The sequence below is a fragment of the Coptis chinensis genome, chromosome 4 (genome assembly GCF_015680905.1).
Source record: "Coptis chinensis isolate HL-2020 chromosome 4, ASM1568090v1, whole genome shotgun sequence".
Taxonomy (NCBI): domain Eukaryota; kingdom Viridiplantae; phylum Streptophyta; class Magnoliopsida; order Ranunculales; family Ranunculaceae; genus Coptis; species Coptis chinensis.
The window spans coordinates 10,975,047-10,988,257 of NC_141459.1; the positions used below are offsets into that span (position 1 = coordinate 10,975,047).

General features: G+C 35.6%; 1 protein-coding gene across 1 annotated transcript; it reads right to left on the reverse strand.

Moving 5' to 3' along the window:
* Window positions 1–5,346: 5,346 nt before the first annotated feature.
* LOC147501842 (casein kinase 1-like protein HD16) lies at window positions 5,347–13,037 on the reverse strand. Its single transcript, XM_086606841.1, is given in 19 exon segments — window positions 5,347–5,924; window positions 6,416–6,516; window positions 6,712–6,900; window positions 7,014–7,171; window positions 7,664–7,754; window positions 7,840–8,014; window positions 9,089–9,312; window positions 9,314–9,544; window positions 9,651–9,780; window positions 9,849–9,915; window positions 10,070–10,164; window positions 10,286–10,357; window positions 10,438–10,493; window positions 10,574–10,643; window positions 10,740–10,813; window positions 10,907–11,032; window positions 11,974–12,144; window positions 12,146–12,441; window positions 12,892–13,037. Coding segments are annotated over 17 exon segments (2,232 nt in total). The 5' UTR covers window positions 12,389–12,441; window positions 12,892–13,037; the 3' UTR covers window positions 5,347–5,924; window positions 6,416–6,456.
* Between the last annotated feature and the right edge of the window lie 174 nt (window positions 13,038–13,211).

Genomic DNA, 13,211 nt, shown 5'->3' on the forward strand with positions numbered 1-13,211 from the left:
ACTGCCTCATCTAGTGGAGGTACTCTTTGTGTTCCCGTGTATGTTTTGTGATTAAACGTGTGTATGTTCTGTGGACTCACCGCCTCATCTTCTTCTGTTCACCATGTTTATCGTATCACTGAAAAAAATGTTTGTCATTTAAAACTTCTAATAGGATCACCCAACAAACCATATCTTCACCACATGGAATCACTCCAATATTTTCTACCTCAAACAAATAAGATGTGTACTTTTCTTTAGAGCCTTCTAATAATACAGAAGGTAATTTTCTTTTAATTTTCAAAAGAACACAGATTACACTAGAAATTAGAAACATTTGAACCGAAGTTCGTGGTTTCTTATGTTAGTAGAATATGTAGTAATCTGTTTAATTGAATGATCTTTTGAGCGATTAAGAAAAAGATCCCACAATTTAGGTTGTAAAGTTCGACTAAATCTTATGACAATGTAGGTGTCTCGTGAACTTTGACAAAGAAGGAAATTGTAAATATTGTTCCGTTGAGCCCTTGAACCTTTGGACTACACCTTTCGACTTTCCGTGATCAACCCAATGGTCTCAAGTAGAAAAACAAGTACATTTATGTTGCCACATCTTCTCGTTTCTGCCAAACCTTGCCACATTTTCCTTTTGATCTTGTTGCAAAGCTCAATGTGGACAAAGAAGTCGGGAGTTCGACTTGGTGGGTTGAAATCGAAGATTTATCGGTGAGCCCATCTTCATTTCTAAAGGTGACAAAGAGGATGACGGATACCTCCTTGTAGTAGAGGTAAGAATGAACACATCGAGTAGGTACTTACTCATGCTAAATGACAAAGAAGGCTGAATTTGGGGAACCGATCTTCCTTATAGAACAATAGAAATTCCCTATGTTAACCCCCTCGTTGCCATGTTATGTTATGTTGGGTGCATTTTGTATTTCAACATGTCCTTTGGGTTTCAAGGTAGTTACATATTATGGCAACACAGCTAACCACATTAAAGAAAAAAAGAGTATATGGTAACTTTTTTGTCCGTACTCCGTTAATCACAAAAGTTGTGGAACTATCTACTGTCTCGTTTTAACGGATGTTAATCTATGTTTTTGATTTTTTAGTATGCGCGGTTCAAGACAAAGATGTTACCTTGTGATTTTAGATCCAAGACGGATAGGAGAGTTTGATGCAGTCATAGCAAGGCTTGAAGTTCCCAAAACTTAAATTTTCCTCTTGCTTTTCATGGTTTTGGGGCCGGAGAGAATTAGTTGTATCGTTTCGTATTTGATTGCATTATTTTTACTTCGTTAAACGGTTTGTGTCGATAATTCATTTTATAGATAATGACCCAACGCGCATACGGTTTTCAAGAGGTGAGTGGAAGCAAAGCAATTATCAAATACAAATTATGTGTTATATATTGAAATTGCCATTGAAAGTTTTAAAGCTTATGATCGCGGCGACTTTCAATTCAAGATGCATGGAAGCAAATCATTTCTCGGATGCCTCTTCAAGACAGGAAAATTTGAATATCTGTCACCAGTTCACCACCATTGAGTCATGACAGAGAAACATCGATATACTCGGGAGAGTACCATGCTGAGGAACTCAAGTTGAGAAACAATTTGAACAAAAGAGCCGGAATGTGTCGCAGAAGCAATGAAGTTGTTCAACCGTTTTACGGATGACCGCTTTGAGAAGATTTTGGATGGCAAGGGCTATTTATTATCGGCACTATATGCTCTAGTTCAAGTTCTGTTATTTTCTGTTTGTTTACACATGGGGTGGCCTAAGTAAGATGTTTTGGGTGTACATGTGGAGTTAATAATGAATGAATAAAAATGCATTTCTTTTGCCATTTCATTGTTGTTTTACTGCCAAATAAAGTGTGCTTTTCTGGAATTTATATCATTCGCAACAATTTTGGTGTAGCTTAAAGATTTGATTCTACCGTAACGTAGACACTTTTTGCCACACTTGGTGTGTCGCTAAATTTATGGACGTCTGTTGCCACGCCAAATGTATAGCTAAAAATTCAAACTTTCCGCAACGGAAATAGTGTAGCAAAAGGTTGCCTTTGCGATGCCTAGTTGTGACTAAAGGTATCATTTTTGCAACGCCATCCTAGTTGTTACAAGCTCTCTTTTGCGGCGCAAGCCGCGCAAATAGTTTGAAATAAATTTGCAATTAATTTAATTTTCATAAATGAAGTAGCAACGAATTAGTGTATTAGCAAGCCCATAGGCGCCGCGAACAAACTAGGAACATTTGCCACGCCACTTTTGGCGTTGCATTTGAGTATTTGAGACGACTTTTAGCCACGCCTTTGCAACGCCATCCTGGTGCGTTATGACAGATCTTTGCCACGCTCAAAGGCACCTTTAGCGATGGGGTATGGCGCGCTAAAACCATGCTCGTTGTAGTGATAACTTCGAGATTTTTTTTATGATGGATTCTCAGATTTGGTATGAGGCTTTGAAAAATCTAAAATATTCGAGCCTATTAGTATTTTGTATCGAGATTTTAAATTAAAATTTTAGAATAGTGCAAGGAAATCTCTTTCAAGAAACATTTGTATACACTATACACCAACTCGAAGAGGTAAATTAGTGTTTTAACAAATTTTTCATTTTTCCTTTGAGGCCAGAGGGTGAGTAATATTTTAAAAAATGCTTTTCTTAACATCTTCTAGATCTTGCCTTTGTGTCTATGAGAAAGTGTTGCTGCATTACAGTTTCTTATAAATTTTAATTGATCCTAATCTGCTTTTATCAAGTGCAACATTAACGGCCATATAGAACACAACCGGTGATGACTGTATGTTGCCCATCTGAATGTATCTGTGTCATTTTACTCGGACATGAGGAGAACAGACCGTCCAATCCAATTAAACAAGATGTAGGCAAGAGTTGTTAGACACATGAATTAATTGGACCAAATAAGTCTGGTCATTGTTTTCATTGGTAATAGAATTTGATCTAAAATGAATGTCTTGGACTTCTTTGTGGACCAAATATACAAAATCAATTGCTTGCACATATTATTGTTCTGCTTATGTTGGTATTTGGTTAAGCATTGCTTCCTAATTGTATTTATTAAAATTGAGGCCATTCAATTTCAATCATTGTTGTTATTTTACTACAAGTGTGTTTGATAAGTTTGCCTACAAGTGTGTCTGATTGGTTTGCATGTTTTCATTAATAATGAAGTTATCGATGCCATATTTGACTTTTTTTGTTTTGTTTTGTTTTAATTTTTTGCAACTAAACAGAGATGGTGTCTTGCTATTACGCATTCTGGACTCTAGGCTCTCCAAGGATCTCCCTTCAGACCTTCAAAAGCTTCAATGCAATGTAAGTTCCAGTCTTATATATTCACTTCCATAAGTATATATAACCATCAATTTTTTTATTTAGTACTAATTAAGAGCCTTTGCTTAACATGTTTAACATCTAATTTGATTTCAAATACATGTATGAGAGGCATCCGTATTTTATAGTTCTCTAATAGATTCAGTAGAATCTAGAAAGAGAGTGTTTTGATCCAAAGATCAAACACTTTGGTTTTTTATTTTTGGATGGAAACTGAGTTGTCCCTTCACTTTGATATATATGAAATGTTCAGAGTAATATATGTAGCATTACATTGTTTGATAGGTGGCGTTTGAGGTCATGCAATTTACCACACCAATTGTAGAACTTGGAAACAAAATGGCAGAAAGGATGAGGAGCAAGGGCACCTACATAGCTCTCCATCTACGCATGGGAAAGGATGTCTAGACTAGAATGGGTTGCCTGGGCCGGCCCATAAGTATGATGAGATCATTAGCAGTGAGAGGAAGTTACAGTCTGAGCTCCTAACAACAAGATCAAACATGAGTTATCATGACAGGAAACTTGCTGGGCTCTGCCCTTTGAATGCTATTGAGGTCACGAGGTACGGTTTGAAATATATTTTTTCTTTACGGTTTGCAACTTTGCATTGCTCCAATTGTCATGGGATACTTTCATCTACACAATTAAACAGATGGAGCTGAAACGACACCTGTACTATATATCTCAAGAGTTGAAAGTGGTCCAGCTTAAAAAAAACAACTCAGGAAATACTGGAAAAACTTTATACTAAGTTACCATCAATTGATGTTGTCGCAGAATAAAACAGATGGAGCTAAAGCAACACCTGTACCATCAAAACATCTCAAAGCCCTCCATCTTAAAGAAGCAACTCCAAAAGTACCTGAAGAGCTTAAATCATTGATGAGCTTAAATCCTTGATACTCGGTCACCACCAACTGATGTAACAACAAGGCCTAAGTCTTCGCATAATCAAACTCATGCCACTATTAAGCAAATTTTAAGTGCACATTCTGCACGAGAATTGATTGTCAACTGGATTGAAGGTCGAGGCAAGTATGTTGTTTGCGAAGCTATTATCAAAGAAGATGTGGTAAAGAAACCAATGAAACATTTTTTTTAGGAGTCTATTTTACGTGTTTGTTTCGGTAGGATGATTTTCTTTTGGTCGCCATGCCCCTAGAACATGGTGGCCCAAGTACACCCTTTTAATTAGAACATGGTGGTCATTAAACCAAGTACACCCTTTTAATTATTAGATTCATATTTAGCCTTTAATTTTTATTTATTTTTATTTATGTATTGAAGTTTTCATGAATGCATTTTGGGTGTTGTTCTTTTCGATTTAAATTGGGCATATTGGATAATTGGAGTATAGATTTTGTGCTAATGAATCGATTATATTTGGATCTCAATATTGAGAAAGTGCATTGATTAACAGATTTTAATGAGCATTTTAAAGATGGGTTTAACCGGGTAATGTTAAATTAGATTAATTGAGTTGATTGGATGATTTTGTAACACTAAATAGAATTAGTTCATCACAATCTGGATTGAAGCCAATGTATTTGGATTTTATTTTCCTCTGTTGGATGCTATTCTATTGTGTAATTTGTCCGAGCACTGAGAGAAGTTTGGCTCGGGTCTTTAGCTATTTATGTAGCAAATCCGGCCATGGGCCGGGCCAAATGGCTAGTGTTCCAAGCAAAGGAGTGAAAATATCAGAAAAAGAAAACAAGTCCAACATCGAGTGTAAGACCACTCCTTCGCTTATTTAGAATCCAAAATTTCTTCTTAATTTTAACAGGAGGGACTATGCTGTCTGATGAGATCTGTCAGATTGATCAAATTCAAGAAATCTCTGTGCATCTACTTTCAAGAAATGCACTCTTACAGTAATCTCTGTTTAGATTTCTTTATCATTAACAATCACTTAATAACTTCACAACTAAGTTGGGTAACCCTTGTGCATTCAACTTGTATTCTTATTCATTTTATCTTTTTGGCACACATCAATCAATTTATATAGGTAATACAATAATAAATTCAATAAATAAATAAAAAAGAAAAAGAAAGAACAGTCGTATAAAAGAAATACAAACAATAGGAGTTCTCAGCCACTAGATTTAGGTATTCAAACTAAATTTCTCAACCATATTTACATGATATCCTAAATTTGGGAACTTTTTGAGTAGCTTAGATACCAATCTGTTTTAGAACACCTTGAATTTTTCTCCATGCAAACTCCAGAATTCCTCATATTCGAGTCCAGAAGTTTCTGGGGAAAAAAATAGACCAGCCGGATAAACCAAATACACTGAGTTGCAGAAAAGCAAAGTCGGAATGGCGGAGGCCTCAGGTATTTGTTAAGGTATTTAAGAAACATTTTGAATATGAACCAAGGTGGCTGATGGCAAAGGAAGATTCAACTCCAAAAGCTTGACAAATCAATAACAGGAATCTCCCTACACTCAAGTAATCTGCTCTAAAAAGAGCATCATGCCTACCAGGACTCTCCAGACCTTTTCCAACCTCAACTTTCTCGAATACTGAAAGATAACTGAAACTTCTTATCCGGTGCTTGTGCGTAAAAACCTTCTAGATTATGCGAAAAAGCAAGGTTTGTGAATGTTAAATGATAAAATAGTTACTAGTATTTCAACAACAAAAGCATGATAAATATCAAAGATCAGAAAAGATCACTTTCTTTCCCGCAGGGTCACACATAATAGATTATCATCGACTGTAACAAATACAGTTTTATATTCATGACCCTACACATCTGAAAATAGTAAAACATTGACCATCATAAAACCAAAAATTTAATTTAGCAGATAGAATATGCAATTCACCTCCAACAACCACCATTATTTTGTTCAAACACTTCTCCACCAATTAGAGGTAGTTGGGAGGGGCATGTTTCGATATTGCTTTTCATTTGTCTATTTTATCTTTTAAAAGGATAAAATGGATGATTCAGCAATATCTGAATTCCAAGCCTGAATTTCCTTATTCACATAGAGAAAGATGAACTCAATGATTGCATGACCAAGACTAAGAACAAACTGTTACAAAATTCAATTGAATACCTTCTATATTTCTTCAAAAATCAACAAATATACAGCCAGTATTAGCAAACGGTCCGACCATAACAAATTGAAGCAATGTAGAGATTTTTGGCCCATTTATCCTGCATAAAACAGTTGTTAATGGACAATGGCAGAAAAGATTCACTGGGGTAAATAAAACAATAACTATGAAAAATAGCCAATCATTAAAATGAGATATTGATAAAAAAAAAGTTTCTACAACTAAATTTATCCTTCCCTTGCAAGGAAGAACTGATGATGATCCAACAGAAGTAATTTGTAGAGCAGGCACCTACCTTTACATGGGTGGTTGGAAAGGCAGATGTACGCAGAGTTTCTTGTGTTTCATCCATCAATTTACGTTTTGGCACACTCAATATGAAGGCAGCTTGATCAGTTGTAGCAGCTGTTGACGTTATCCGGTAACCATTCTCCCATCGCCGGTGGATACCTTCACTTGGGTACAGAAAATCAAGCTCCACAACCTAGTACCAACAGTCCAAGCAAAAGACAGCTAATTATTCGCTAATATTGAAAAGTTGTCAAGATAGTTACTCAACATCATAAATACTATATCTCCCTGCACAACTATTGATACCTGATCAGAATAACCAGAGTTCCTTGACATTACCACCCCCCAGCGGCTGCCAGCAGTTGTCATGGAAGTAACATGGAAACCTTCTTTCCATTTCTTATTAATCCATTTGAAAGGAAAAGATTCACTAACTTTATAGGACTGCTGTGTATAAGGAGTGCCTACAAAATCATATAGTGTCATGAGACAGAATGCATTGAGACCGTTGATGAAGACCAAAAAAAACTATTTGCACATGAAAGTATGAAATCACTGTACTCATAAAAACTGTCAAGTCGTAGTTCAATATATATTTGGCAGAGTAACCCGGCTTGACTGATGGTTTAATAATCCAGTTCATGTGGCTGGACAAGTCAACCATCCAAGCAAGAGATAGTTCTAACCATTACTCCTTTTTCATACTGAAAGCTAGATGACCTCGTTAGCAGTTAGCACTGTCATTTTCTAAAAGATCTAAGCTACATTGCAAATGCTTGTGTGCGATGAAGGGGCATAATATTTGACTTATAATGCATCCTGAAACTGACTGTGTGTGCCCTTAGATGATTATCGATATACTAATTTCAGTGTGGTTAAATAGAAGACACAATAACAATGAGCATTTAACCATAGGAAGATGTTACACTCATAACAGGTTATAGAAGCAGACCAACCTTTGGACATAACAACCAAGGAACTCCCATTTACCGCACCAGCTATTGCACTGATGTAGTAATTCTTTTCCCATTGTTCCATTATCCAATCCTTACAAGAACCAAAGAAAAATTAGTAAGTAGTTGCAACAATTTATTACAAAAATATGCAACTGAGTACCGCTATTGAACCCAACCTTATGCAGAAAGACAGGAGACAATTCGTAAACCTGGGAACCAAAACTTGTCCCAGCATCCATGATAAGGGCCCAAAAATTTCCTTGGGAGGCTACACAACTGATTTGTAAACCATCCTCAATGCCCTTCTCTACATGCTGGCGAAGCCTTGTATCTGCTACATTGTAGTGATATCTATACATGTACAATAAAAAATTCAGTATCCACACACACACAGACTTCTCAAATAACTTGCCATGTATTTTTCCAGGTTATCTTAACTTCGTGAGAGAAAAGAAAAGAAAAAAAGAAGACCAATAGACAAGATTCATGTGACAGGTAATTTTACAAAAATAAAAAAAAATAAGATTTAATTAGATTGCAACAAGCAATATCCTCAACATCCACATGAATCTGCATTAGATAAATATCCATGGAAGAAGCATATAGACCAATTGACGAGAACAAGATCTTATCGTCTAGCACTGAGATTTAATGATTTAATTATTCAATCTTTTTTAGGCTGAACCCAACCTACAGCATACAGATGTTATATTAGTCAATTTCAGTAATTTAGAATACCCTCCAGGTAGCCATCACAACGCAAATCCACCAGTGTCTCAAAGAGACATCCCTAAGGCCCTTGCCGAAGTTCCCAAGATTATTTATAGTATCCACGAATTTTTAAATGTTTCAATTCATTCTTCAATCTTCATCTATAATATTAGATTATTAGTCAATTTCAGTCATCAAAAATGTTTATCTAAAAATAACAAAACATAAGTGAGAAGAAGTTTAGAATATATCACAAGAGTCATCATTTCTCATTTTTTTTTAAATGTTATCGGCACAACCAGTTAAAATTTTTGGTAACAAAAATGAAGATAAGCGTACATGATATTAATGCACTTGATAATATTGTTAGCCTTTACTAGTACATTACCCGAACTGATTGTATTAGACATGCCATTCGAAACGATATAACTACTTTCACGAAAGACAGAAAAGCAACTTCTAGTATTTTTCTTTTACGTTTTCCCTTTATTATTGTATTTGAGAATGGGAAAGATGTAACAGATTATAGCCAATCAATAGGCGTCACATTACAGAGAAACAAAGCAGAACAACAACAATATCGTTAATCAAAATAGACATTTTCAACTGCATGACGACAAACGAGAAGACTAATCCCTAAAGCACAATTGTATGTGAAACAAAACTAAAGATAAAGTGACCTAATCAGAGTAGCAAAAGCAATGGGCCATTTACCTTTGCTTCATGGGTCGACGTGCATTGTACACAGAAATCCACTGCGTAGCTGGACTTCCTATTCGTATTTTTTTCTTAGGTTGGCCATCGTCTTCCAGATTTACAACCAACCTACCTCGCTTTTGTCCAACCTATTCAAACAAATCACCAAAAATTAAGCAACCTAAACACGAGATACATGAAATGTAAGAACTATTAAAACATTCAACCATCGTATAATGCACTTGTATTCGTAACCTTCAAAGCTCCGTCAATTCTAATTGGTCTCAAAGGTGCACATGGTTCTATCAGGGTATCAAAGAGTGTAATTAGCTTGGCATAGTTTGGTTCTTCATCAAATTTCATATTTGTCACCATCTCAAGAAACTGCTTGAACGGAGGAGGACAATAACAACATAGCACGTCTGGAGAAGTAGCCATCTTTTTCTTAGAAACAAGAAAACTCTTGTTGTCTCCCTGCAATAATACAAATATTAGAACATGAAGAATATATGAGGGAAAAAAACCCAAATGCAAAAAGCTACTTATAGTATATGCCTAGTCTACTATTAAGATAAATCACCTGATATCCTTGCCATGGTAACCTTCCCCTGATGAGAAATATTAATGTGTATGCCAAAGATTCAAGATCATCCCTTCTACTTCCTGTCCGACCTAAATGTGCATGTACACTTGCGTATCTTACTGTTCCCCTGCCAATGAAAGAGGTTAATACAGTGAAGGAAATTAAGCTAGATGAACTTGAGAAATCAATGAAAACCTGAAGATGTCGGGCCTCTGGTCATATTCAACGTGTTCACCGGAGGCAGTATCCTTCCATTTAGATGCTGTACCATAAAAGTATCAAAGAAACTATCAACACTAACTATAAAAGGAAATTGAGGGAAATAAAAATACAGGATAAAGGTATAATTCTAAAAAAAAAAACTCCACAACATATTTCTAGTCTAATCAGTCTATTAATGAAAATGGACAACTTACCCAAACCTAGGTCAATAAGAAACAATTTCTTCGCATCTACAGTTCCAGGTTGACCAAGCAGAAAATTTTCTGGTTTCACATCTCCATGCACAAACCTAAATAAGTAACCAAAGACTTCACCAATAAGGACAAGTAGGAAAAAAAAAATGAAAACAGACCAACACTAAAGGAATATTCTAAGGAGTTAACGATGCAAAACATGTCAGTAAGAGATACCCCTTCAAGTGAAGCTTCTCAAGAATCGATATTGCCTCTACAGCAATACACGCTACCATATTCGGCGACATCCTACAGCAAATATAAACATATTAAACAGGCCCAAAACCATATGCAGATAAAGATGAAAAGTTTAAGATTTTGATGCTCACGCCTGTCCAACAGAATTCCAAACATCCCAGAGACTAGGCCCAAGTATGTCCATTACCTGAATGAAAGCATATGTTTAGTTTCTCAAACTACAATAAATACCGCCAAAATAGAACACAAGATACAACTTTGACTAACCAGAATGTAGTAATCTCCTTGCCGACCCTTGTAATGAACCGATGGAATTCCATAACATCCATTGAGCATGCTTATATTGTAAAGAAAAGAATCAGATATTGCACTTAAGATAGCTAAGTGAAAGTTATATAGGAAGCCAAATAGGGATTGATTGCAAGATGCTTACTTGTAGACCTGCCATTCATATGGAGGACCATAATTGCAACCCTTACTACTACGATGCTCCAATTTTAGTGCCACCTATAGCAAAATATTGCATCATAAATCACATAATTCAGGCATATAGGTCCTTAAGAACACAAGATCTAAAAGTTTTATCTAAAAGACATATACCTCAAAAGCATCTGGTCCAGAGCGTTCTGTACCCCCAGTCGCCCTTCTACCAACATAGACTTGACCAAAACCACCTTTGCCCAGCTTCCTCTCGACTTTATATGTAGGAGAACCACCCACTTGTACCTGAACCAATGAATAAGAACTCTGTTTAGGGAGGTCTGCCCCATAAGTTTGCAACAATGTAAAGATTTCAAAAACAGCAGCTGACTGGCTGAGATTATACAGTAACAGGCTGTCCAGACTCTAGATAACGAACAATTTGGAAGTCAATAGCTAAAAAAAACAACACATCGTTCCATCGTCAACCTATGCTACGGCGTTTGTATTTTCCATTTGAAGGAAAATCCGCAAAAGTTTCTGGGTACATAGTCAACTTCCGTAAATTAATTCGTGGATATGGGATCCATTGATACGAAACTTCATAAAAATCTTTACTTCCCACCATTCAAATTAGAAAAAACGCTACTTCATATAGCAGTTTAAGAAAGCCGTTACCTCAGACCACGACTCACGAGTAAGACCTACATTTACAATTTGTAAAATTACGGGACTTCTATTAAAGTAAAAGTTAAATACATATTTGTTTTGAAAATTTTCTCTTTTTAAGAATAAAAAGGGAACGTGCAAAAAAATTGAATAAATGATTTGATAACGTTCTGAAGTTTTACTGTATACAACTGTATATGGTATATAGTATATATTAAAAATTGTACCGAAAAGGAAATACATTCACAACATATGTTGTTACAGCATGATGTTCTGAAGTTTTACTGTATACAACTGTATATGGTATATAGTATATAGTATATAGTAAAAATTGTACCGAAAAGGAAATACATTCACAACATATGTTGTTACAGCATGATGCTTACAAATATGATGCCAACAAGGCAACAATAAGAATCAACTATCAAGAAAGGTACAAGTATAACAACGCCATTGAAATAGTAAATAACTAAAGACCCAAATCAACATAACCCAAACAATTAGTTTATTTCATTGGTAGTATAATGAATAGAAGCTAAGAAAAAACAATTACAAAAAGATAAAAAGTAACTGTATACCTTCTCAGGAACAGGGGTACTGGTTGGGTCTTCTTCACCGCCCACTAATTTCTCGGCACTCCTCCCTTCCACTACTTGGTCTTTATCTCCTACTACCTCTGCTAGATTCAAAGCTGGTCCTTCTGCACCTCCAGCAGCAGCTTCTGGAAGAACTTCACGAGGAATCTCAGGTTCGATCTAGACCAACCAGCCTAACTCCCCTACCTCTGCCAGCAGCAGTCGGCCTTGCTGGTGTTGCTGAAGGCCCTCTCCTCACAGCTGTAGCATTGCCACCCCTTCCTCTTCCAACACCACCACCCCTTCTTCTGTTCTGAGTAGGCTGGACTAAATTTTCTGCTTGATCAGAAGGCTGAATATCATCAAGTTTTTGGGATCTTAATCTAGCTTGCCTAACTCCACTTCTCAACTCTGGCATTATTTCCCCATGCAAATTACACCCGCACCAAATTCCAGTGAATCCCTACACGTCTTCTGCAACAAAACATCATAATCAAGACATAAAATCACATTGCGTGATGAACAAAAAAAAAATAACACCTAAACACATAAAAGACTGATCAAGAAATCCAATTATTCAACAGGCAATTGGAATTTTATATTAGACTTCCGCAACAACTATGTGTTCAATGTAAAACTATATCCAGCCTAATTTTGCAATAACAAATAAGAAGAATCAAATACCACCAAACTAATTTTACTCCAATGCAAACACACAAACTATTAACTAACAATCACACCATTAAACAATACTAATTCTAAACAAACATATTGATCTTATTCCACACAACTCAAATCAAATCTTACTAATACACCAATAAATAAAAAACGTTGTTAAACAATCTAACTACAGATCATCATCAAACATCAATCTAACTACAGAATCAATAACATATAAAAACAAAGTCAGAGATTCGTCACCTTAAAACAAAGAGATACAACACGATCAAGTGATTTATAGTTGGAATAATGATCGGTTACTGATTCTTTCAGCAATGGTGAAGATAATAAACGTTTTTTTTTTTTTTTGTGTGTATGAAAAAAATTTGAGAGAAAAGTTTTTGAGGTGAAGGAAATAAATTGAGTTTTGTGTTGTTGTTGTGACTTGTGTTTGTTGTGTGTGTGTGTCAGATGTTGGTAATATAGGAGGAAAAAAAAAAGGTTATTTAGAATTTTTATTTATTTAGAAATCAAAATGTGGCCTTGTAAAATACCTCTGGATATATATTTTTTTTTTTTCA